The sequence below is a fragment of the Bos indicus genome, chromosome 3 (genome assembly GCF_029378745.1).
Source record: "Bos indicus isolate NIAB-ARS_2022 breed Sahiwal x Tharparkar chromosome 3, NIAB-ARS_B.indTharparkar_mat_pri_1.0, whole genome shotgun sequence".
Classification (NCBI taxonomy): Eukaryota; Metazoa; Chordata; class Mammalia; order Artiodactyla; family Bovidae; genus Bos; species Bos indicus.
Window position 1 is genome coordinate 16,857,875 of NC_091762.1, and position 26,349 is coordinate 16,884,223.

The 26,349-nt window shown below is 50.2% G+C and overlaps 1 protein-coding gene across 1 annotated transcript; it reads right to left on the minus strand.

Moving 5' to 3' along the window:
- Positions 1 to 1,578: 1,578 nt before the first annotated feature.
- On the minus strand, positions 1,579 to 15,835 carry NPR1 (natriuretic peptide receptor 1). Its single transcript, XM_019955136.2, has 22 exons — positions 14,653 to 15,835; positions 13,775 to 13,974; positions 13,247 to 13,360; positions 12,702 to 12,837; positions 12,297 to 12,388; positions 11,565 to 11,700; positions 11,113 to 11,197; positions 10,009 to 10,129; positions 8,899 to 8,973; positions 8,664 to 8,741; positions 8,157 to 8,261; positions 7,832 to 7,903; positions 7,568 to 7,724; positions 7,137 to 7,292; positions 6,728 to 6,896; positions 5,631 to 5,777; positions 5,423 to 5,546; positions 5,197 to 5,265; positions 4,533 to 4,707; positions 4,203 to 4,301; positions 2,731 to 2,822; positions 1,579 to 2,578 (listed from the first exon to the last, which is right to left on the minus strand). Exons 1-22 carry the CDS (start codon positions 15,362 to 15,364, stop codon positions 2,516 to 2,518), a joined length of 3,177 nt encoding a protein of 1,058 aa, XP_019810695.2. The 5' UTR covers positions 15,365 to 15,835; the 3' UTR covers positions 1,579 to 2,515.
- Positions 15,836 to 26,349: the final 10,514 nt, after the last annotated feature.

The window sequence follows — 26,349 nt, forward strand, 5'->3', positions numbered from 1 at the left end:
CCCACCTCATCTCTTGCAGTCTCCCCTCCCCAAAGCCCCAGTCTCCTGGATATCCCAACCTCCACCCTGATCTGACTTCTTAGGCCCCACAGTTCTCTTTAGCATTTCCTCTCTCTTCTGGGATTGTCACTACCCTGGGGGAGGTGGAATGGGGGTTTGGGAGTCAACATGGCCTCCAGGGCCCATCAGGAAGTTGGATGTGCTGCCGTGTTACCAAGGCAACCACCCTTCTGTGTTAGGCCTTCCCAGAGCTATTTGTCCCCAGCTGAGGAGGGTGAGGATTTGACTGTGTTAGGTCCCTCTCCCAATAAATCAAATCTGACTGAGGCCAAAAATGGTGGGCAGGGAGCAAAGGATATTCTAGAAGGCTCATTAGACAAAGGGAGGACAATTTATCCTTTCTTCAGCCACTTGTGTATCAAGGAGCGCTGTCTCCAAGGCAGACCTCCAAGCTCTCCCTGGACCATCCTGACCTCCAGTGCCGCTGGGCGTGGACTCCAGGAAGAGGCTTGCAGAGGTCGGAGGAGGGGCCTGTCTGCACTTGATGGATGGTACTGAAGAAATGTCTGGCACTTTCTTTCCCCATGGGGGAGGTGAAACTGCAGCCACCTCTCCCCCGCATTCACATTCCTGCCTGCCTGCTCAGGAAGGGGGTGGGGTGGGTGGCCGGAGCAGAGAAAGGAGGGCCCTTAGCCCCACTGAGAGTTGTAAACTATCACTCACATTTGCCTGCACTGTCAGGGGAATGGATGGGCAGGTGGACAATTCCCACATTTCAACTGAGGTAAAAGGGGATCCCTATGTTCCCACCCCACCCTCCTTCTTGGCTCCCAGACCTCCTGGGGCAGGTGCCAGGACTGCCCATTCAGTCTGCACTCATTATATTCTTACTGTATGCTGGTCATTGGGTAATAGAGCAAATAAATAGAGATCTCAAAGTGTAGTCCACAGATACTGTGAGCCCCCAAGATCCTTTCAGGGGCTGTTGCTCAGTCAGTCAGTTCAGTCATGTCCAACTCTTTGCAACCCCATGGACTGTAGCCTGCTTTGCTCTTCTGTCCATGGAATTCTCCAGGCAAGAATACTGGAGTGGGTTGCCATTTCCTTCTTCATTTCAGGGGATGGATGAGGTCAAAAAGATTTTCATGGGAATTCTCTGACAGTGCAGTGGTTAGGACTTGGTGTTTTCACTGCTGTGGCCTGGGTTCAAGCCCTAGTTGAGGAAGTAGGATCCTGCAAACTGCGCGGCATTGCCAAAAAAAAAAAGTTTTTTTTCCCCATAATCCTACTAATTATATATTATTTTACCATTTTTGGCTGCAATGAAGAGCACACAGAATCTTAGTTCCCTGACTAGGGATGAAACCTGTGCCCCTGCATCAAGGGCATGGAGTCTTAACCACTGGATTTCCAGGGAAGTTTTTTATTTACCTTACTGACTGTGTTGTTATGTGCACTGATAAGGCTGGTGTCTTAGCATAAATCAAGGCAGTAGCACCAAACCAGTCATTGTCAAAAAAAAAACAAAAAACAAAAGCCAGTTTCTCTCAAGAATGTCATTGATAAAGCAGTAAAAAATTAACATGTGATGGGTTTATTAAAGTTATTTTAAATGAGTTAATAAAGACTGTTTTAACTTCTAATACAGAATATATCGATAGATAAAACCCACATAAAAGCTCTTTGGGGCCCTCAGTAATTCTTAAGGGTGTAAACAGATCCTGAGACCAACAGAGTCAGCACTGCTGGGGTCACTCATAGGCTGTTACACTGGCTCCTCAAAGTTGAAGGGAACTTTCTCACATATTAAATTGCCAGCTTGAGAAACGTCTTATTTAAAGCTGAGGGTAGAGAATATGGTTGTGTTTCTTGGCAACCCTGGCTCGAGAAAGGACACTGTCACTGGAATAAAGATTTTCATGGTCTCCACTCACAGGAGAAGCAAGGCATGCAAGCCCACAGCCCTCTGTACTTCCCTTTTTCCCCTATGTGCTGAATATCTTGTGTTGGGTCACGGGGGATTCAGGGTGCTTGTGGCCCATGTGGGCTAGGCCCAGATGTGGGCTTCCCCCAGCCCCTAGATCCATGTTTAGTCCCTTCTCCTATTTCCACTCAGGGGGTTCTTCCCCCCGCCCCCCCCCCCGCCCCCGCCCATAATAGTCACAGTGGGCACAGGGAGGGGCAGGAGGATTAAGGAATCCACATCCCACCTTGGCCTCGGCTGGGATAGGATGGAGAGTGAGTGTATGTGCCTACGTGTGTATGTGTGTGTGTGTGTGTGTGTTCCCTGGGCATGACTGTGAGTTTTGGTCCCGTCCTGTGGGCTCCAAGTTCTCCCCCATACCAGTCCTCTGTTAGAGGTAGTATCTGGTGTCTCCACTGGGGTCAGCACATCTGAGTTATTCAAGCCACTTGTTTGGCAATGTGGGGTTGCTGTGGACGGGCTGATGCTGGCATCTCTCTGTCATCTCCGGCCCAGGGAAGGGGGGAGTGGAAGGCCAGGAGGGGACCCAGGTCAGCCTCGGGTGCTACTCCCTCGCTCCCCCAGGAGCCAGTAGGTCCGAACTTTGCCTTTGCCCTGGAGGGAAAAAGAGGCCATTGCGGTGGGGAGTGATACATCCACTTTCCCAAATGGTGGGAATGGGGATGGTTGCTTGAGAAGGGGCCTGGAGGAAGGGGAGCCCTGCAGGGACCTCAAGGGGTCGTGAGGGCAGGGACTTTCTTTTCTACCTTCATTTCTACATCCCCTCGAAGCTCCAGCTCGAAACCACCAAACTCCTCCAGGACAGCCTTGGTTTCAGAAGATAAGTGGATCTTCAGGGCTGGGTAGGATAAGGGAGGAGAAGGGAGACGAGAGATGCAAGAGTTGGGAGCAGGAGACTGGGGGCCGTGGGGCTAGAAAGATGCTTTCCCACCTTCCTTTAGCCCTGAAAGCCTCCTAATTCAGAGTCCCACCCATTCCACATGGTGTCTGACCACACAGGGCTTGCCCTAAGAATTCCAGAGCTGTGTTGTCCACCATGATAGACACTAGTTACATGTGGCTATTTAAATTGCAATTAAAATGAAATAGTTAAAATGCAATAAATAAATAAAATGCAATGCCTCAGAGGCTACCATATTGGACAACACAGCTTATAGTAGAGTGTAGAGGTCAAGGGCTCAGACACTGGAGCCTGCGCTGCCTAGTTCGAACCCGAGCTTGGACACTCGGCTGGGGAAGTAATATTAACTCTCTGTGCCTCATTTGCCTTGTCTACAAAATGCTGAGAGTGACAGGACCCATCTCAAAGTTTTCCTGAGTGGATTAAACTTAATGTTATTCATAAAGTATTTTAAAAGAATCTGGCACTTAGGAGGCACTGTACAATTGGTTGCTATCATCGTTTTTTAACTCAGCACCCTCACATTAGGGTTGAGGGAGCCCAGGCCTTGGAGAGGAGATCTGCGCAGGCTGCTGAGGTCAGGCCCAGGCCTCCTGACTACTGTTCCCCGCAGCCCTTCCTTGACTCCATAGCAAACTGGTCTAGGTAATCTTAGTATTCCAGGGCCTTGTATTCAGTAGTTGCTCAATAAATGGTGACTGAATTGAATTGTGTTGACTACAGCAGGAAGCAGATCAACAGGAAGCAAGCCTAAGGGAAGAGCTGCGAGCAAGCATTTATCAGATACTCATTGTGTTCCAGGGGTTGTGCTGTGTTTTTTATAACCCCAAGACATCATCCTTTTAAAGACAAACAGCTGAAGCTCAGACAAGCTGAACAACTATTACGTGCTAGTCATGTTATATGACTTTCTCAAATAACTCTTCTGAGGTAGATGTTTAATTCTCATTTTCCAGATAAGGAAAACAGGGGTTCAGGGAGGTGTAGCAAATTGACATGAAACATCAGTTGCAGAACTGAGATTCACACCCAAGTGGGCTTCTCTGAAGCCCTTTTGACCACACCCAAGAGGGCCCTAAAGGTAAGATTCCTGCTGGAAACTGTCAGACGTTGGTCTGGAAAGACTTTTCTGTCGTTTGGCAAAGGGAGCAGCTGGGACCTGCGTCTCTGATTAGACTCAAGGTGACCTGGCCAGGTTGAACCCTTATGAGATGGCAACTCAGGAAGAGAGAGAACAGGGAGTGGAAGGCATCCGCTGCCAGTCGGGCAACTACAGCCCCCCTGCCCTCCCTGTCCCACCCAGGGGACCCAGAGTACCTTCCCCATTAGACTCCATTCGTGAGGCAGTGTTGACTGTGTCCCCAAAGAGACAGTACCGGGGCATCTTCAGCCCCACCACGCCGGCACACACGGGTCCTGAAGGGAGTGAAAGCGCATGAGTTCAGGGGAGTAGGTGGGAGGAATGGAGGGTGACCTAGGTGGGGCCAGAGGGTGAGGCTAGAGTAGGGTGCCCCAGGAGAGGCAGCAGGTGGGATCCGTGGTCCGTGGGAGCCCAGGGGTGTGTGTAGGAGGAGGTGTAGGTGTATGCGCGTGTGTAGGGAGAGCTGGAGAGCGCTGGGGCTGGTCTCCCATCTTTCGCGGCCTCACCCGTGTGGATGCCGATGCGCAGGCGCAGCTGCTCCTGGGGCCGGTGGCGGATGCGGAAGGAGCGGACCGCGTCCAGCAGCGCCAGGGCCATGCGGGCCACCTCGCGGGCGTGCAGTCTCCCGTTCCGCACTGGGAGCCCGGACACCACCATGTAGGCGTCACCAATGGTCTCCACCTGTGAGGGTCACGAGAGAGAGCAGGACCTGAGGGCTCCAACTTTCTCTTCCCAGTGTGGGCCGTCACCCAGAGGGCACTGGCTCCTAATCCACCCGTCTACCAGCCGTTGTGTTTGCTCATCCTCCATACTCCGCCCGGTTTTTCTGGCGGTTCCTGGGTCTCCCCGTGACACCTCCTCGTGACACTGTCTTTGCTCACGTCCCTTGGTCTACTTTATCTCTCTCTCTCTTTTTTTTTTTTAGTTCCACCTGTTCATTGCCATCTCCCTCCACCCACCTCATGCGCGCATGCTCAGTCACGTGACCCCATGGACTGCCGCCCACCAGGCTCTTCTGTCCATGGACTTTTCCAGGCAAGAATACTAGAGTGGGTTGCCATTTCCCTCTTCAGGATAGTCTTCTCTCTTAAGGCTCTACGTCATTCTACCCTTCACTTTTCTGTAACCCTGTCCACAACTGTCTGCCTGTTCCTTCCCATCTTTACTCACCTTGTATACGTCAAAATTGTCTATGACGGCATCAAAGCAAGTGTACAGGTCGTTGAGCAGGGTCACCACCTGGAAGAAAAGAGAATCCACAAGGGGTGAGGAGTAAGGGACCCCACCTGGGCTCAGGTGGAAAATGCAGACCCAGAAGGCAGACCTGTGAGATGGAGATGAAAAGCCAGCACAGCACACCTGGCTGCTCTCACACCTGTATCTGTGCCTGACTCACCTGCATGGGCGTGCTCTCTGCTGATAGGGCTGTGAAACCCACGATGTCACTGAAGTAGATGGTGACACTGTCAAAGGCTTCGGCCTGGACCGTCTCCCCGCGCTTCAGCTGCTCAGCCACTGAGCTGAGGGGTCAGGGACAAGGCAGGATCAGAAGATGAGCCGGGGCCAGGGCAGGGCTGGCGGGGGCACCAAGCACAGGCACTCACTGAGGCAGAATCTGGTAGAGCAGGGCCTCAGCCTTGCGCTTCTCCTCCAGGTAGGCCTGGGTACGCTCCTCCACCAGCTCCTCTAGGTTGTTGGCGTACTGCTCCATGCGTGACAGCAGGTTGTCTAGGATATTGCTGCTGTTCTCCCTGGGGACGGGGGTGGCGGAGGGGGTGGTGGTGAGGGGGAGCAGCATGCCCAACCCTGCAGTGCCCACCCCAGGCTCTCACCCTACCCAGACTTAAGTTAACTTATACTGCAGCAGAGTCCCTGGAGATGGTCAGGGTTGGGGGGCACAGCAGGATGGGAGTGCAGGGGAAGAGGGTAAGAAGAAAGTCCAACTCATCCCTGAGTCCCCAGGGTCAAGTGTGAAGCTTCAGACGTATTGGCTCTTTTGCTCATATTGTTGAACACCAGTAGGCTAGAAGGAGGTGGAGGAGATAGAGGGCTTCCCAGGTGGTGCTAGTGATAAAGAACCCGTGTGCCAATGCAGGAGACCCAGGAGACGAGGGTTCGATCCCTGGGTCGGGAAGATCCCCTGGAGGAGGGCATGGCAACCCACTCCAGTATTCTTGCTGGGAAATCCCATGGACAGAGGAGCCTGGCAGGCTGTATAGTCCATAGGATCTCAAAGAGTCAGACACGACTGAAGTGACCTAGCACACATGCACACAGAGGAGGTAGAGAGGAACAGGGATCAATTGAGAAGAGAGTGAGGGCACAGACTAGCTAAGGGGTGTGCCTGGGGGACTGGCCCCCACAGAGCAACTGGGAAAGGGGATCAATGGGTGGATGGGAGCTCCCAGGGAGGACAGAGAGGCAAAGGGAGGAGGTTGAAGTCCATTTACTCTGCTTACCAGTGAAGACTGTGGAGAAGGGGCCAGGGAGGAGACTGGTATGAAAAGTGGGTGGCTGTGGGGACAACTGGGTCCTCTGGTATTCGCAAAGGGGGCTGAGGGGCTGTGGTGGGCTGGAGCAGGATATGTCTGGGGGGCTGTGCATGGGCTCTGCCACCACAGGGATAAGACTTAAGCGTGGGATACATGGTGGCTGCCATGGGTGGAGGAGGCTGGGACGACCCAGGACTAACGCCAGCGACCTGTTAAATTTTCGCAACATCAGGCGGATCTGCTGGAAGGGCGGCCGCTCCTGTGGGTCCTCAGCCCAGCAGCGCTGCATCAACTGCCCCAGTTCCTCCAGGTGACTCTGCAGGGCCAGGGAGGGCCGGAAGGGGGGCTGCTCGCCCCGAGTCACACGCTCGATGATCTCTGTGTGGTGGGGGGAGAGAGGATGAGAGATGGGTTCAACCTGGGGCCTGTTGAGTAACCAGGTGGGGAAGCCCAGGACCAGGGCAAGGGCCAGGGAAGCCCCGCAGGGACCTGGGCCAACCGTGCTCAGGGTCACTAGCCACAGTGGGGGAGAAGGGGGCTGCGTTTCCAGGGTTCCCTCTCTCTGGAGCTGGGGTCAGTGGAGTGTGGCGGCATTAGGGGAAAGTGTGGTCCTCTCACCTTTGGGACTGAGGTCCAAACCTTCCACGTGGAAGGCGCCGCTCCTCAGGGCAATCTCCTGAAGGATGATCCCAAAGCTGTACACATCACCAGCCTGGGAACCCCGGGCAGGGGGCGAGGCCATTCGCAGGAGCTCAGGGGCTGTCCACAACTTTTCTGTGGGTCAGAGGTCAGGAGTCACAGGGTGAAGGGCCCCAAAGCTAAGGGGTGACAGGAAACAAGGATGTGGCTGGGCTGATCTGAAGACAAAATGGGGTGCTAGCGCTAGAAGGGGCTTGAGACGACTTCGTCTGACTCGGCTTTCTACTGATGATGAATTGAACTGGGAGTCAGGAAAGGTGGGCCAGAGCCCATCACAGGCCAGGCCATCAGTCTCCCTATTGGGCTGTGCTAGCCGTAGGGGTTAGGGGTCAGAGTCATGCGGAGCTCACTGGCATAGAGTGTGTGTCCTTGCTCTGGCTCTGGATCCCGGAAGCTCTCCAGCCCGTAGTCGGTGATCTTGAGCACAAAGCGCCCGTCTACCACGCAGTTGGATGACTTGAGGTTCCCATGGGAGCAAATGGCTCCATTGTGTAAGAACAGCATACCCTGGGAAGTTCGGGGAGGCAGGGGTCTGAGTGGGACCTCCAACCAGGGCCAGAGAAGAGGCCCGCCTGGCCCCTCGCCCCACACCCAGTGTGCTCTACCCGACCTACCTTGACAATGTCATTGGTGAGCGAGTACCGGAACATCCAGTCCAGGGTGATGCTCTCATTTTCCAGGATGTCCTGCAGGACAGTGAGAGTCAGCCCTGTACCCTGCACGCACCCCCAGGAGGAGAAGTGCAGGGGTCCCGCTGACATAAACTGGCAGAACAGAACAAAGCTTCGTATTTACTCTAGTGCCACCACCCTCCCTCACTTCTATTTTACAGATGGGGAAAATAAAGGTCAGAAAAAAGGAGAGGCTTTCCCTTATGGTCAGTCAAGGGCGGACTCAGGGCTGGACCCAGGTGTCCTGACACTCCCTTGTCACCCTCACCTGTAGGCTCCCACGGGGACAGTATTCTGTGAGGATACAGATGTTGGGGGGATCAGTGCAGGCTCCCACAAACCTGGTCAAGTGTTCGTTTTGTACATCCCGCATCTGCAGGTGAGAGCCAGCATCAGAGCCTGGCAGAGACCTCACTCCTCACAAATCGCCCCTGCCCTCAGGGACCCCTCACTCTTCCTAAGTCCCAATGTATTCTCTCCAGACATTGTATGAGCTTCCTGTGATTCCCACTCCTGTTCGAAAGAACCTGTCCCCAGAATCTGCTCCCTACTCCCTCTGCTTCCTAAGCCCATCCAGCGGAGCCCCTAGGAAATCTCTAGTAGCCCTTCTCCCATCTGTGATTCTACTCACAATGTGCAAGGGCCCCTCCCACGGCTCTAGGGCCCACCCTTTCCTAGGATACGCTGAGGTCCCTCCATGCTGCTTCTGTGGGCCAACCTCCCCGCATCCCCAGATTTTTCCCCAGGCCACCGCCTCCCTCCCTCCGCACATTACATGCTTCAGCTCGAACAGGACTTCCCGTGTCAGCTCAATGCGTTTCCGGTTCACACGTTTCACAGCCACGAGGTTGCCCTGAGCAAGGAGTGGAGGTGGTCACTGTGAGGAAAGAGCCCAGCACTGGGAACCCCACTGCTCTGACAGCCCACCGCTGCCCTAGAACCCTCCCCAGTCCTTCATCAGAGCACAGCCCTGCCCCATCCGGAAGACCAATGGTCTTACCCAGACTTACCTTATAATACGCTGTCTTGGCAAAGATTTGGAGTTGGCCCTCTGTGGTTAGTAGGGAGCCATAATTGGAGCCTCTCTGAAGGGGTGGAGTGCAGGAGGGATGGTCAGCCAGAGGGCCTAGTTCTCCATCCTGGCTGGCTGAGCTCTGCTGCCTCATCCTGTTCCCCTACGTCAGCTCAGTGTGTGGAATTTCAGCTCATCCTGAAATCCTCATTTATTTACTTTTTAGAAAACAAAATTTATCGGAGCGTAGTTGCTTTACAGCGTTGTGTCGGTCTCTGCTGTACAGCAAAGTGAGTCAAATGTATGTACGCATCTGTCCCTTCTTTTTTAGATTTCTTTCCCATTTAGGTCACCACAGAGCATTGACTAGAAGTTCCCTGTGTGATACAGTAGGTTCTCATTATTTACTTTAAAAAAAATGTATTTTCACATATGCTATCACTGACCTGTGAGGGAGGCTCTGTGGATGTAATCATTATCTGAGATGGTACTTTGCCAACAAAGCTTCATCTAGTCAAGGCTATGGTTTTTCCTGTGGTCATGTATGGATGTGAGAGCTGGACTGTGAAGAAGGCTGAGTGCCAAAGAATTGATGCTTTTGAACTGTGGTGTTGGAGAAGACTCTTGAGAGTCCCTTGGACTGCAAGGAGATCCAACCAGTCCATCCTAAAGGAGACCAGTCCTGGGTGTTCTTTGGAAGGAATGATGCTAAAGCTGAAACTCCAGTACTTTGGCCACCTCATGTGAAGAGTTGACTCATTGGAAAAGACTCTGATGCTGGGAGGGATTAGGGGCAGGAGGAGAAGGGGACGACAGAGGATGACATGGCTGTATGGCATCACCGACTCGATGGACGTGAGTCTGAGTGAACTCCGGGAGTTGGTGATGGACAGGGAGGCCTGGAGTGCTGCGATTCATGGGGTTGCAAAGAGTCGGACACGACTGAGCGACTGATCTGATCTTATCTGAGAGAGGGTATGTGACTTGCCCAAGGTCACATAGCAAGTGAAGGCCGAGCTGGGATGAGAACCTTGCTCTCTACCCTAACTTGTCAGGTGCTGCCCCCGTACCCAGCTCAGCCCCGTCCCCCCAGTAGTGGAGCTCTTACCCCGCTCAGGGTCAGCCGGCTGCCTGCACTCCGGAGATGCCTCTCAAGGCTACTGGGCTGCAGGTCCTCCCAGCGCACACGCCACAGCTCTGAGGCCAGTTCCTTCTCCAGCTGCATCTTCCTGGGGCACGAAACCTGCACCTGAGCCCACGTCTGAGCCCCTGACCCAGGGCGGGGGTACTCAGCAGCCCCTCCTCAGAGCCCTGGGATCTCTGCAGGAGCTGAGAGATGGGTGGGGCAGTTACAGCCTCTCAGCTCCGAGTCAGGAGGCTTGGGTGAAATTCTGCCTCACTGGAGACCTTGGGGTAGTCATTTCTCTTCTCTGAGGCTCATGTTCACGTCTAAAAGTCCTCATGTGGAAACTGGGGATCTTGACGTTTATTTCAAAGCATTGTTATAAAAATGAAAAGAAATGTGTGTGGAAGTGCCTGGCACACAATTTATGCTCAACCAGCCCTGATTTTCTTCTCTCCCTCTTTGCTTCCCTCTGTCATCAACTTTTCCTGCACCTGTCAGCCTCCCACCAGAAGGCAGGAGTGAGTCTTCCTTCTCTCTTCTCTGCTCTGGGTGCAGCCCCTGGTACATGGCCAAGCCATCATCCTTGCTCAGCTAATATGGGTCCAACACATTGCTTCCCATCTGGTCTGTACAAACAGGAAGGGAGGATAGACCAGCCTCAGCCCAGAACCCACATACTATGATGCTCCAACAGATCTGCTCCTTCTTGGATCTCCCAGATCCTCCTTGGCCACTCCTATCTCTGGTCCCTCCTCAAGTCTCCTGCATTGGCAGGTGGGTTCTTTACCACTAGCACCACCTGGGAAGCCCTTTCCCCTCCTTCTTCATTGTAGGGCTTCTGCCCTTTCCCCTCCTTCTTCGTTGTAGGGCTTCTGCCCTTTCCCCTCCTTCTTCGTTGTAGGGCTTCTGCCCTTTCCCCTCCTTCTTCGTTGTAGGGCTTTTTAGTATCTTTTCTCCCCCATCTCCCTGGGCCTTGCTGTGCTGTCCCTACACCCCTCCCTCTCCACTCTTGGTCCCTGCCACCTCCTCTGCTACTGGTTCTCTGGGCCTTCCAGCCTCAGTCACCACCCTCATCCCCAGGCTCACCTGTATATGAAGAAGGAGACGATCAGGATGCTGAGAAGGGAGAGGCTCCCCACCAAAGCCAGCACCTCCAGGGTGGAGAAGTGGTCTACAGAGGAGGACCGAGTTGTAGCAAGAGAGATGTGAGATAGACATTGGAGAGGAGAAAGAAGAACTTTTTTATATATAATTTTTTTTTTGGCCACACTGCATGGCGTGCAGGCTCCTCTCCTGACTGGGATTTGAACCCATGCCTAAACTGGAAGCATGGAGTCCTAATCACTGGACTGCCAGGGAAGTCCCAGAACTTTTTAATATTTAATCAATGAACTCAGATAGTGGATGAAGGGACAAAAAAGGCAGGTGGAGTCTCTGCGGGAAACCCTCAGTGCCAGAGAGTAGCACCTCTTCGACTCCCTGAACAGGAAGCATGCAGTGTCTCCAGAATGGAGGCCAGGAAGGCAAGGGGCAGTCACCTTGGTTGCAGGCTGGGTCCTCATTGTCAAAGCCGCACTTGGGGACATCGGGAGGTGGATACCCCAGGGGCCAGTTCAGTTTGCACCCTGACATGGTCATCAGTTCTTGGGAAGTCCCATTGAAGTTCAGAACAACCTGTGGAGGGGCAGGAGTGGTGGGTGGGCAAGGGCCCTTGGTGAGGCCTCCTGTCCAGGGTAGCAGTCCTGCCCCTCACCTACCCCGTCTCCGCTGCCAGAGACTGTGTCTGCACTGTCAGCAGCTCACTGAGCCCCTGGCATGACTGGATACAGAGAGCCTCATACCCACGCCCCATGTTATCAGAATGGACAAACTTGAAAGTGACTTAAGCGCTTCTATATTCTATATAGAATCATAGGCCCACACTCAGGAAGTTTGTAATCTGGGACTGAAGCACCCAGAAAATAGGAAAAGGCAGTGTTTTCAGTCCACATTCCCAAGCCTAAACCATATACTCCTCCTTCTGAATATAGCCTGTCTCTGCTGGGAGGGGATCCTGCCTACCTTCAGAGAAATGGGGCTTGCTGAGGGCAGGGCTGTGTTCCCTTCTTACACATGGGGCTCCCCAAGGACAACACCTGAGTCCCTATCATTCTGGTTGTTCCTCCAGATTGGCTGGATCGCTTTTATCCAGGGTCCGCTCTTATGCAGGGAGGTAGGAAGGTGAGATGTCACTCCCAGTTGGCAGTGCCTTCTTGGGGGCACAACCTTACCCTGAAGGCGCCAGTGTTAGGATCCATATCCCAGAGGGAGAAGTCGGTCTCCCGGTCTCCATTGCTGTCCATTTTCAGGTATCCTGTCACACCTGGGGGTATGGAGGATGATGGCTGTGTTTTGAGAGTGGAAGTTCAGGGACTCCAGACCTCATCTCTATCTTTTGATCTTATCTGTCTTGCCCTCTGCATATATATATATATATATATATATATATATAAAAGAGATAGATGTGTCATCAGCAGGAATGATTAGTGTTGGGCACTTAAGAAGACTTCTTGATGACTCTAGGGAGATGGGGAAGAAAGCCTAAAGGCAGCTTGGAGGAGAGGAAGAGACTGGTGTGTGTAAGTGACTGCCTGGGGCCCCAGGGTAGCCCATTCCTGCCACCTGCAGTCCCTGACCTTGGAAGCTTCGGTTCCACATCCGCTGAGTGATGCCCTCCCCATCGGTGACAGCTCCCCCGTGTGCTAGAGTCTCCGTCACCGCCTGGATGTAGAGCAGGAGCCCATCGTGGAAGGACGCTGGGATGGTGTTCACCTGCAGGGGCAGGTAGAGCTGGGCTGCTGGGGGGAAGTATGAGGGGTGCAGAGTGGGGTGCTGTGGGGCAGGGAATGGGAGGTAATGGGAACTTGAAAGAGGATGGGCGAAAATAACCCCACCCATGTACGGACAGAGAGATTTCACTACTCATAAGACACATCTGTGTACACCTGCTAGGCACGTGGGGCAGGACGTATCGTCTTCATTTTACTGATAAAGATTTGAGGTTCAGAGGTTGAACAGTTGTCAGTGCCGCCCTCCATCATCAGGAGAGACAGGGGAGCAAAGGGAAGGGAAAGAAGGGCAGGCCTGGGGAGAGGAGGGAGGCTGAGAAAGCAGGGCAGAGACCAGCAGAGGGCTGTGGAGTGGAGATTTGGGGCCCACATCACCCAGGACCCCCTCCTACCAGGCCATCCTCCATGGTGAAGTTGAACTGCTCAAGGGCCAAGCGTTTTAGCTTCTGTAGGAATTCCAAGTACTCGGGATTATCCGGCTCTTTATATGTAATGATTTTGGCAGCCTGAGGAGGAGTCAGTGGAGAGGGGAGAGCTGGTTGGATGCTGACTCTGGTCCTCCCTATACCCTGAGTGCCCACCTCCCAGAGTTGCACCTCTGCTTAGCTCAAGGTCAGATAGGACCCCATGTCCTGCATGAGGTGCTGCCTGCATCAAAGCAGAGAATGTCGACGGGATGTGAACATTATCCTGCCTCAAGGGCATTCTCTCATATTTTTAGCCTCCTAGTTCTGAAGTCCTCCGACCCTCTATGTGCCCCTGGCCCCAGCCCCCTGCCCTTCTGTCACCTAACTCCCTCCGAGTGAGCATCAACAACTCCTTTTCTGGAATCCTTTCAGACACTGAGGCACCCAGGACCCGGAAGCGATGTGCCAGCAACCCAGAGCCCCACAGCCTGGGCTTCCAAGCTGAACCCTCACCCGAAAGGCCTGGTGGGCACTGACATCCTGCCCATCTCCTCTCTCCCAGGGCCTGCGGGGAGCAATGCCATGTGCACCTTGCAGGCTTTGCCCAAAGAGGTCCAGGTGGAAGAAAACATAGTCGTTCCCACTCAGGCCAGCTTCCAGGGCCAGAAGCATGAGGGCTCTGAAGGTATCTGGCGAGCTGCAGATGTAGATAACTGGGGAGAGAGAGAAGCCAGGGAAGCCAGGGTGTCAGGGAATGGAGGAGAAACTGAAGCTGGCGGGCCCAGGGGAGGAAGTTGAGACCCTGTAGTGGTTAAGTGGAACTCCTGGCTCAGTCAAGGCTGAGCAGGAGAAAGCCGAGGGAGAAGGTGGTGGGAGGGGGAGGAGGAAGGAGGCCAGATAGGGAGAGCAGGAATGGTGGAGCTGAAGGTGGGGAAGGTGAGGTGTGGAGCAGGGAGAGCAGAGGAGGGCCAGCTGGAGAGGGGACTGGAAGACGAGAGGGCATATGGGAGCTCCGGGAGGAGAAGCTGGAGGAGGGAAGGAGGCTGCTGGGAAAAGACGGGAAATAGGGGAGAAAAAGAGGGTTAGGAACTAAGCCGGGGCCCCACTAAGTGTCAAGGTGGTAGCTGGAGGCCTTTTTTACTTCTGTTAACTCCGGAGGAATCGGTGGGAAGGAGGCGAGGGAGTGGGGAGGTGAGAATACAGGCGAGCCTAGGAAGAAGAGAGGGGACCATGGAGAAAGACAGGGAAATAGAAACTCAGAGGTGGACGGGGCGGAGGAGGCCGAGGCAGGAATGAAGGGCCCAGAGGAGGAGACGTTTGGTGCAGACGGGAGAGAGTCCCGAGGAGGGCCTGGAGGTAAAGCGGCCAGGCGGGTGTGCCCTGCCTCTCACCTCGGCCTTTACGCCGCACGGTGCGCAGCAGCATGGTGTAGTGGTCGCGGTCTCCCTCGGCGAATTCCAGGTGGTCCACCGTGATGTTGAGGCGGTCGCGAACCCGCATGTACAGCCCCTCCACCACGAAGAAGCAGGGCTGGTCGTCACCGGGCTGGTAGGCGTAGAGCACGAGCGCCTGGCGCTCCCAGCCCAGCCGTCGGTGCAGCGCCGCCACGAAGTCGCCCAGCTTGGCGTGGCTGGGTCCCGCGCGGGTGGTCAGCGCGTACTCGTCCTTGGCTCCGAAGCCCACGGCTGGGGCGCCGGCGGTCAGCAGCGGCACCCGCCAGTGCGCGGTGAAGCGGCCCACGGGGGCGGCGGCGTACACACAGCCGGGGCCCAGGAACACCGCGGGGCTGTGCTCCCACTTGAGATCCACGGCGGCCAGGGGCGCGGCGGTGTCGGAGCAGACGCCCAGCGCGCTCTCACTGCTGCCCAGCACCGTGCGGACTGTCCAACCCGGCAGCAGGTCCGGCCTCGCCTTCACCCGGGCCAGGGCCAGCTCCACCGCCGGTCCCACGCGCGCCCAAGACCACGGGTACGAGGTGTTGGTCAGAGGCAGCACCACGGCCACCGTCAGGTTACCAGCGTAGCTGCCCGGGAGCAGTAGCAACGGCGGCAGGAGCAGAAGCAGGCGCAGGCGGGCGCCGGAGGGGCGCCCGGGGCGCGGCATGGCCTCAGCGGGCACCGTGGTGGGCGAGCGCTCCCACCATGGCCTCAAGCGTCCACTCCGGCTGAGCGGCCGGTACGGGCACCGGGAGCGCCCCTGTGGGAGGGAGGAGGGGCGGAGCGGGGGCGCTCACCCCGGAGCACGCTCCCCCTCTAGCTGCGACAGTCCGCGCCTGGAGCGCCAGGGGCGCGCGACCTAGGGGTGTGCCCAGGGCTCTGCGGAGCAGGTGGGTGCGAGGAGAGCGCGGGGGCCGAGAGGACCCGAGTGTGAACCACAGGGTGTCTGTGTGTATGTTAGGAGAGAGAAAAAGAGAGCGCGAGCGAGCGCTCGGTGGAGAAGGATGGGAGAGAGGGCTCCAGGGAGGATAAGGGGAGTGTGTTTGTGTGTGTGCGTGAGCGCTTGGCTCAGGGAGTGTGCCAGAAGGGGCGTCCGGCCGGCCCAAGTCTCCGACAGTCCGAGGGGAACTGGGGAGGACCCAAGCCAAGCTCCGAACCCTCCCTCCCGGCCGCTTCCCCTCCCAGACTCCGAGACCGTAGAACCAAGCCTGGATCTTTAACTCCTTCCTCCCCGCCCCGAAGTCGTGGACTCTCCAAGCCTCTCAACCCGCTCGGTTTCCTCTAGATCCTCTTCCCGCTTCTCGGCGGGCCAAATGTGTTTCCCCTCCGAGAAGTGGTACTCGCAGAAGGGGCTCCCTCACCGGGATGGGAAGAACAGAGATAAATGGAAGTAACAGAGTGCCTCTTGCGCCCCACCTTGTCCCTCTCCTCCTACTGGCTCCGTCTCGGAAGAAAAAGGTGCAGGTTTGGGATCTTAGCCGGAGAAGGTGTGAGTGTTTGGGTGTCAGGTTGTGGGGCAGGAGGGTGACGGTTTTTGGAAAAGAAATTAAAGTAGTCCAGGGTCCCGCGACCACTCTATCTAGGATGTCACCCACCTCCCAGCTTCCAGACTGAGCGGATTAGTGGAGAAAAAGGGCCAGGTGGAAGGGCGGAGTTAACTCTTTAGTTCCCAAAAGGCCGTTGGAACGGGAGGGAGAGGTGGTGGGTGGCCGCTGAAACCAAGAGGTGTGACCTCGGGGCCGCTACGGGCGTGTGCGTTTGGTTTCTCTTAAAAAGGATATTAAAGTGAGATTTGTCGGGACAGTGGCAGACAGTGTTGGAAATGACAAGCGGAGGCGTATACTGGGGAGTGTTTGGGGGGCCCTTGACGGCTGGGCCCGGGGCAGGACAGCTGTGGAATCAGTCTGCTCCCTAGTGGCCAGAAGAAGTCATTGGCGGTATTGCGCACCAACCTCTGAAAACTTCTGCCTCAGTTCAGTTCGGATCAGTCGCTCAGGACCAAAGATCAGCAAACTTCTGCACTGTAGACTTTCAAAGGACCTATTACATGTTAAGCACCAACTAGATGCTGAAGGCATAAATATGAAGATTGTCTGTGTGTATATTTGTCCTTGTTGTTGTTCAGTCACTAAGTCATGTCCCAGTGTTTGCCACCCCAGGGACTGAAGCACACCAGACTCCTCTGTCCTTGACTATTTCCTGTCCATTGAGTCGGTGATGCTATCTAACCATCTCATCTTCTGCCACCTCCTTCTCCTTTTTACTTTCAGTCTTTCCCAGCATCAGAGTCTTTCCCAGTGAGTAGGCTCTGCACATCAGGTGGCCAAAGTATTGGAGCTTCAGCTTCAGTCCTTCTGATGAAAAGTCAGGGTTGATTTCCTTTAGGATTGACTGGCTTGATCTTCTTGCTGTCCAGTGGGCTCTCAAGAGTGTTATCCAGCACCACGGTCTGAAAGCATCTGTTCTTCAGCGCTCAGCCTTCCTTATGCTCCAACTCTCACATCCATACATGACTACTGGAAAAACCATAATGTTGACTATATGGACCTTTGTTGGCAAAGTAATGTCTGTGCTTTTTAATGTGTTGTCTAGGTTTCATAGCTTTCCTTCCAAGGAGCAAGTGTCTTTTAATTTCATGGCTGCAGTCATTGTCCGCAGTGATTTTGGAGCCCAAGAAAATAAAATCTGTCACTGTTTCCACTTTTTCCCCTTCTATTTGCCATGATGTAATGGCACCAGATGCCATGATCTTAGTTTTAATCATGTTGAGTTTTAAGCCAACTTTTTCACTCTCCTCTTTCACCATCAGCAAGAGGTTCTTTAGTTCCTCTTCACTTCCTGCCATTAGAATCTTAGTATCTGCATATCTGAGGTTATCGATATTTCTCCTGGCAATCTTGATTCCAACTTGTGATTCTTCCAGCCTGGCATTTCACATGATGTACTCTGCATATAAGTTAAATAATCAGAGTGACAATATGCAGCCTTGCTGTACTCCTTTCTCAATTTTGAACCGGTTTTGCCTGATTCTAACTGTTGCTTCTTGATCTGCATTCAAGTTTCTCAGGAGACAGGTGAGGTGGTCTGGTATTCCCATCTCTTGAAGAATTTTCCACAGTTTACTGTAATCCACACAGTCAAATATTTTAGTGTAGTCAATGAAGCCAAAGCAGATGTTTTTCTGGAATTCTGTTGCTTTCTCTATGATCCAGTAAATGTTGGCAATTTGATCTTGGTTCCTTTGCCTTTTCTAAATCCAGTGTGTACATCTGGAGTTCTCCGTTCACATACTGCTGAAGCCTAGCTTGAAGAATTTTGAGCATAACCTTGCTATCATGTTGCTGCTGCTGCTGCTAAGTTGCTTCAATCGTGTCAGACTCTGTGCGACCCCATAGACGGCAGCCCACCAGGCTCCCCCGTCCCTGGGATTCTCCAGGCAAGAACACTGGAGTGGGTTGCCATTTCCTTCTCCAATGCAGGAAAGTGAAAAGTGAAAGTGAAGTCGATCAGTCGTGTCCGACTCCTAGCGACCCCATGGACTGCAGCCCACCAGGCTCCTCCATCCATGGGATTTTCCAGGCGAGAATACTGAGCACAATTGTATGGTAGTTTGAACATTCTTTGGCGATGGAATGAAAACTGATCTTTTCCAGTCCTGTGGCCACTGTTTAATTTTCCAAATTTGCTGACATCTTGAGTCCAACACTTTAACAGCATCATTTTTTAGGATTTGAAATAGCACAGCTGGAATCCCATCACTTCCACTAGCTTTGTCTGTAGTAATGCTTCCTAAGGCCCATTTGACTTCACACTCCGAGAAGTCCAGCTCTTGGTGAGTGACCACATCATCGTGGTTATCCTAGTTATTAAGACCTTTTTTGTATAGTTCTTCCATGTATTCTTGCCACCTCTTCATCTTTTCTGCTTCTGTTAGGTCTTTACTGTTTCTGTCCTTCATCATGCCCATCCTTGCATGAAAAGATGGCTTGATATCTCCAATTTTCTTGAAGAGGATCTCTAGTCTTTCCCATTTTATTGTTCTGCTCTATTTCTTTGCATTGTTCATTTAAGAAGACCTTATCTCTCCCTGCTATTCTCTGTACCTTTGCATTCAGTTGAGTTTATCTGTCCCTTTGTCCCTTGCTTTTTCGTGTCTCTTCTTTCAGTCATTTATAAAGCCTCCCCAGACAACCACTTTGCCTTCCTGCATTTCTTTTTCTTTGGGATAGTTTTGGTCACTGCCTCAAGTACATGTTACGAACCTCTGTTCATAATTCTTCAGGCACTCTATCAGATCTAATCCCTTGAAACTATTCGTCACCTCCACTCTATAATCCTAAGGGATTTGATTTAGCTCATACCTGAATGACCTAGTGGTGTTTCCTACTTTCTTCAAATCTGAATTTTGCAACAGGGAGCTCATGATCTGAGCCACAGTCAGCTCCTGGTCTTGTTTTTGCTGACTGTATAGAGCTTCTCCATCTTTGGCTGCAAGGAATATAATCAATCTGATTTTAGCATTGAGCATTGGTGATGTCCATGTGTAGAGTCATCTCTTGTGTTGTTGGAAAAGGGTGTTTGCTATGACCAGTGTGTTCTCTTGACAAAACTCTGTTAGCTTTTGCTCAGCTTCATTTTGTACTCCAAGGCCAACTGAAAGTGAAAGTATTAGTAGCTCAGTTGTGTCCAACTCTTTATGACCCCATGGACCATTATAACGCCCACCAAGCTCCTCTGTCCATGGAATTCTACAGGCAAGAAAACTGAAGTGGGCAGCCATACCCTTCTCAAGGGGATCTTCCCCACCCAGGACTCCTGCATTAAGGGCAGATTCTTTACTATCTGAGCAACCAGGGAAGCCACTCTGAGGCCACACTTACCTGTTATTCCCAGTATCTCTTGAATTCCTACTTTTACATTCCAATTCCCTATGATAAAAAGAACATCTTTTTTGGTGTTAGTTCTAGAAGTTCTTGTAGGTCTTCATAGAACCTGTCGACTTCAGCTTCTCTGGTGTCAGTGGTTGGGGCATAGACTTGGATTACCGTGATATTGAATGGTTTGCCTTGGAAACAAACAGACATCATTCTGTTGTTTTTGAGGTTGCCCCCAAGTACTGCATTTTGAACTCTTCTATTGACTATGAGGGTTACGCACTTCCTTTCTTCTAAGGGATTCTTGCCCACAGTAGTAGATATAATGATCATCTGAATTAAATTCGCCCATTCCCATTCATTTTAGTTCACTGATTCCTAAGATGTCAATGTTCAGTCTTGCTGTCTCCTGCCATCTTGACATCCAGTTTACCTTGATTCATGGACCTAACATTCCAGGTTCTTATGCAATATTGTTCTTTACAGCATCAGACTTTATTTTCACCACCAGACACATCCACAACTGAGTGTCGTTTCCACTTTGGCCCAGTAGCTGCATTCCTTCTGGAGCAATTAGTAATTGTCCTCCACTCTTCCCCAGTAGCATACTGGACACCTTCGACCTAGGAAGCTCATCTTCCAGTGTCATATCTTTTTGCCTATTCATACTGTTCATGAGGTTCTTGCAACAAGAATACTGGAAGGGGTTGCCATTTCCTCCTCCGGTGGACCACATTTTGTCAGAACTCTTCACTATGACCCGTCCGTCCTGGGTGGCCCTGCACAGCATGTCTCAGCTTCACTGAGTTATACAAGCCCCTTCACCACGACAAGGCTGTGATCCATGAAAGGGTTGGGAGGATGAGAAAGTTATTCTGTACAGAGAAAGAATTCTGAAGTATGTTTCCTACATATTTAGGAGAATTTTGAATATTGTTATGGTCTAGAGCAAACAGTAGCCCATAGGCCAACTTTTAGACGGCAGGCATGTTTTATCCCACTTGTTCTCTCTCTCTCTTGGAATTGACCAAGAATGTGGGCAATTAAATTACACACACACACACACACACACACACACACACACACACACACACACACACACTCGTGTATGTGTAATTTAATTGGCCCCCATTTTTATATCAGCAGGTGGCACATGAATATTTAGACTTCTGACTTGTCTTAAAATACTGCAGAGCTGGTGCATCTCTCTATGAACAATCATCTGAAACCAAGCATCCAGTATTTCTTCGAGATGAGTCTAGCTCATCACAGCTCCTATACACCATGTTGACTCATTTGCATCACTGGCTGCGGCACCAGTGTATGTTTTCAACCCTGATCTAAGATATAAGTTATATGGGTGTAAGAGTGACTGAGGAGGAGAGGCAAGACAAGGCTGCAGAGGGCAGATAATGCAAGCTTTGTGCAACAGGCAAAATGTCTTTGTCCTAAAGGGAGGGCTCCAGAAACTATAGAGGTGGAGAGCAGATAGGGAGATAAAAAAATAAAACAACTTTATTGAAGTATATCTGTTATACCATAAACTGTACATTTGTAACATATATTACAATTTGATGAGCTTGGACATACACGTATGCTGGTGAAACCATCACCACAACATCAAAGTAATACACGTTTTCATCACCTCCAAAAATGTCCTTGTGTCCTTTTGTGTGTGTGTGTGTGTGTGTGTGTGTGTGTATGTATAAGAACACCTAACATGAGATCTACCCTTTCAACAAAATTTGAAATGTATAATGTGGTCTTGTTCATTATAGGGCTATATAAGTAGAACCAATTGGAATTCAGGAAAAGATGACAGCATACAAATAACTGAAGTCTAGGCAACACTGACCCATTAGTTGAGAAGCTGAAAGGTTTTGGGGGGGAAGATGACAATTTTAGTTTATTGGTTTTGAGGTGCCTATAGATACCCAAGTGGAGGTATCCAATAAGCCATTGGAATAGTGGAACTGGAACTCAGGAGAACTAGACTAGAAATCTAACTTAGTAACTGAGCTTCCCTTTTACCCATGGTGGCTTAAATAATCTGTCCAACCCTCAAGCTGAGCTGAAGAGAACTAAAAAATGGTAGATGAAATGCTTTTGAAAATCAACAGTCTAGGAAGACAGTGAGAGCATGAGAGGACAGGAAAGCAGGAGACCAGCAGTAGGAGGCCTTTTCCCCCTGGAGTCATTTCCTGATCCAAAATTGGTGGCAGAAAATAGGCTACATGGGGCAAGTGAGGCAAAAGTTGGAGTCCAAATGTCCCCAAAGATGATCACCCGGGGAAACCATCTTCCTATTGAGGCTTAGGATCCTGAAAGGCTGCACTCTTAGGGGAAACCCAGGAGTAGGGGAAACCAGAAGTAAACAGAAAGTCCAGTCTTGAAATAGTCAAAAGCCCACAATTAAGAACCAATTGATGGGTTTAAGAGCAAGTTAGACTCAAGTGAGGAGTAAGTAATGAATTGGAAGAAAGCATAGAAGAAACCACTCAGAACAAAGCATGGACAAAAAAGGAATGAAAAATATAAAAGAGGAGGTTAGAGGGGAAAAAAAGAGGAGGTTGCAGACATAAAACATATCATGAGAAAGTCTGGCTCTCCTTTATTTGGAGCCAAGAAAGGAGGGAAATAATAGGGTAGAAGCAATATTTAAAGAGACGGTGGCCAAGAAGCTTAAAAAAATATATACATCAAGCCACAGATTCAAGAAGCTCAACAAACCTCAAGATTAAAAAGAATAATCCATACCTGGAACCATCAGAGTGAAACTGCAGGAAATGAAAGATTTGTCTCTCAGTCGTGTCTGACTCCTTGTGACCCCGTAGACTGCTGCACACCAGGCTTCCCTGTTCTTCACTGTCTCCTGTAGTTTGCTCAAACTCATGTTCCTTGAGTCGATGATGCTATCCAGCCATCTCATCCTCTGTCCCCACCTTCTCCTTCTGCCTTTAATCTTCCCCAGCATCAGGGTCTTTTCCAATGAGTCGACTCATGTCCGACTCTTTGCGACTCCATGGACTGCAAACTCCAAGCTTCCTAGTCCTTCACTGATTATGGTATTAGGATCATAATTAAATCCATTAGTGAGTACCTGGCATCACTTATTTGTCATTGAAAATATTTACTATATAATACAATTTGCTGGAGTGAGAGTGTAATTGAAAAAGTCTTGGTCTTACTTTTAAATCTAAACCAAATTAGTTGGTGTGTGACACTGTGATTGTTCAGTTGCTAACTCATGTCCAACTCTTCGCAACCCCATGAACTGCAGCACTCCAGGCTTCCCTGTCCTTCACTGTCTCCTGCTCAAATTCATGTCCATTGAGTCAGTGATGCTATCTGACCACCTCATCCTTTGCTTCCCTCTTCTCCTTTTGCCTTCAATCTTTCCCAACATCAGGGACTTTTCCAATGAGTCTGATCTCCACATCAGGAGGCTAAAATGTTGGAACTTCAACTTCAGTTTCAGTCATTCCAATGACTATTCAACATTAATTTCCTTTAGGATTGACTGGCTTGATCCCCTTGCAGTCCAAATGGACTCTCAAGAGTCTTCTCCCGTAGCACAATTTGAAAGCATCTATTCTTTGGTGCTCAGCCTTCTTTATGATCCAACTGTTAAATTCATATGACTACTGGAAAAACCATAGCTTTGGCTGTAGGGACCTTTGTCAGCAAAGTGATGTCTCTGGTTTTTAAAATGCTGTCTGGGTTTGTCATAGCTTCCCTTCCAAGAAGCAAGTGTCTTTTAATTTCATAACTGCAGTCACCGTCCCCAGTCATTTTGGAGCCTAAGAAAATAAAATCTGCTACTGTTTCCACTTTTCCCCCATCTATTGGCCATGAAATGATGGGACCAGATGCCATGATCTTTGTTTTTTGAATGCTGAGTTTTAAGCCAGCTTTTTCACTCTCCTCTTTCACCTTCATCTAGAGGCTCTTTAGTTCCTCTTCATTTTCTGCCATTAGAGTGGGGTCATTTGCATATCTGAGGTTATTGATATTTTTCCCGGCATTCTTTAAAATCTTTAAAGACAATCAGAAAAAAGAGGATTCGTTACTCTCAGAAGAGGAATCATTTGACTAATAATTCTTTATTCATAGCAAAAATGGAAGCCATAAATAGTAAAATAATATTGTAAATGTGCTGAAAGAAAATGACTTCCAATTTAGAATTACATATCTAGAGAAAATGTCCTTCGAAAACAAAGGTGAAATAAAGATGTGTTCAGAGAAGCTGAAAACAAGAAAGTTAGCCACCAGCAGAAGGGCACTAATTCTCAAGAAGGAGTATTATTCCATAGTGTTGTGGATACAGGAAGGACTAAAGAGCTTTAAAAATGGTAAATCTCAGTGACCATTGTCTTAGTAAGCATTAATGTCCTATGGGATTGAAAATATATATGGAATTTAAATTCTGTAAACATATACACCTACACTTACCCAATAGAAACAATTGAATCTCACAAGAATCTTGTACAAAAATGGTCATAGCAGCTTTATTCATAAAGGCTTCAAACTGGAAACAACCCAAATGTATTAGCCCGTGTCTCAGCCAGTCAGAGGTCCTGTATTCAACACAGGAGAATGGATAAACAAACTGTGGAATATTTATGCAATGGAATGCGACTCATAATAAAAGGGAACAAATTGCTGACAGACGCAAAACTTGAGAGGAATTTTGAAATGGGTCAAGCAAAAGAAGCTAGACAAAAAAAGAGTACATAGGATGAGAGCCCTTTTATGTGAACAACAGACAAAAGTAATCTCTGATAATAGAAATTAGAATAGCGATTGCCTCTCGGAGAAGGGCAAAGGGGTATCAGTTAATTTTTTGAGGTGATAAAAATGTTTTTTGTTAATCTGTGTGGTGGATACCTGGGCAAAACATATTACTCAAAATTAATCAAGCTGTAGACTTAAGATCTGTGCACTCTGCTGTAGTAAATAATCCACCAATATAGTACTTAAAGGAGTTACACAACAATATATACAATCCTGGAGGGAGTGATGGTGATAAACGGAATTAAATTATTCTTGCATTTTTCTCGAGGAGAGAAAAGATTTTATAAAATTAGACTTTGACAGTCGAGGAGGCGCGTCATAATTTTTAGGGTAACCGCTAGAAATGTAGAAAGAGTGGGAACTCTCAATTGACAGAAGCAGGGAAAGAATAATAAACAGTAATTAATGCAAAAGAAGGCAAGGAGGATAAACAGGATTATCAGATCAGATCAGATCAGATCAATCGCTCAGTCATGTCCGCCCCTTTGCGACCCCATGAATCGCAGCACGCCAGGCCTCCCTATCCATCACCAACTCCCGGAGTTCACTCAAACTCATGTCCATCGAGTCAGTGATGCCATCCAGCCATCTCATCCTCTGTCGTCCCCTTCTCCTCCTGCCCCCAATCCCTCCCAACATCAGAGTCTTTTCCAATGAGTCAACTCTTTGCATGAGGTGGCCAAAGTACTGGAGTTTCAGCTTTAGCATCATTCCTTCCAAAGAAATCCCAGGGCTGATCTCCTTCAGAATGGACTGGTTGGATCTCCTTGCAGTCCAAGGGACTCTCAACAGTCTTCTCCAACACCACAGTTCAAAAGCATCAATTCTTTGGCACTCAGCCTTCTTCACAGTCCAGCTCTCACATCCATACATGACCACAGGAAAAACCATAGCCTTGACTAGATGGACCTTTGTTGGCAAAGTAATGTCTCTGCTTTTGAATATGCTATCTAGGTTGGTCATAACTTTCCTTCCAAGGAGTAAGCGTCTTTTAATTTCATGGCTGCAGTCACCATCTGCAGTGATTTTGGAGCCCAGAAAAATAAAGTCTGACACTGTTTCCACTGTTTCCCCATCTATTTCCCATGAAGTGATGGGACCGGATGCCATGATCTTCGTTTTCTGAATGTTGAGCTTTAAGTCAACTTTTTCACTCTCCACTTTCACCTTCATCAAGAGATTTTTTAGTTCCTCTTCACTTTCAAGAAGAGATAAGAAAGCCTTCTTCAGCGATCAATGCAAAGAAATAGAGGAAAACAACAGAATGGGAAAGACTAGAGATCTCTTCAAGAAAATCAGAGATACCAAAGGAACATTTCATGCGCAGATGGGCTCGATAAAGGACAGAAATGGTATGGACCTAACAGAAGCAGAAGATATTAAGAAGAGATGGCAAGAATACACAGAAGAACTGGACAAAAAAGATCTTCACGACCCAGATAATCCCAATGGTGGGATCACTGACCTAGAGCCAGACATCCTGGAATGTGAAGTCAAGTGGGCCTCAGAAAGCATCACTACGAACAAAGCTAGTGGAGGTGATAGAATTCCAGTTGAGCTATTCCAAATCCTCAAAGATGATGCTGTGAAAGTGCTGCACTCAATATGCCAGCAAATTTGGAAAACTCAGCAGTGGCCACAGGACTGGAAAAGGGCAGTTTTCATTCCAATCCCAAAGAAAGGCAATGCCAAAGAAGGCTCAAACTACCGCACAATTGCACTCATCTCACACGCTAGTAAAGTAATGCTCAAAATTCTCCAAGCCAGGCTTCAGCAATATGTGAACCGTGAACTTCCTAATGTTCAAGCTGGTTTTCGGAAAGGCAGAGGAACCAGAGATCAAATTGCCAACATCCGCTGGAGTTCCAGAAAAACATCTATTTCTGCTTTATTGACTATGCCAAAGCCTTTGACTGTGTGGATCACAATAAACTGTGGAAAATTCTGAAAGAGATGGCAATAGCAGACCACCTGACCTGCCTCT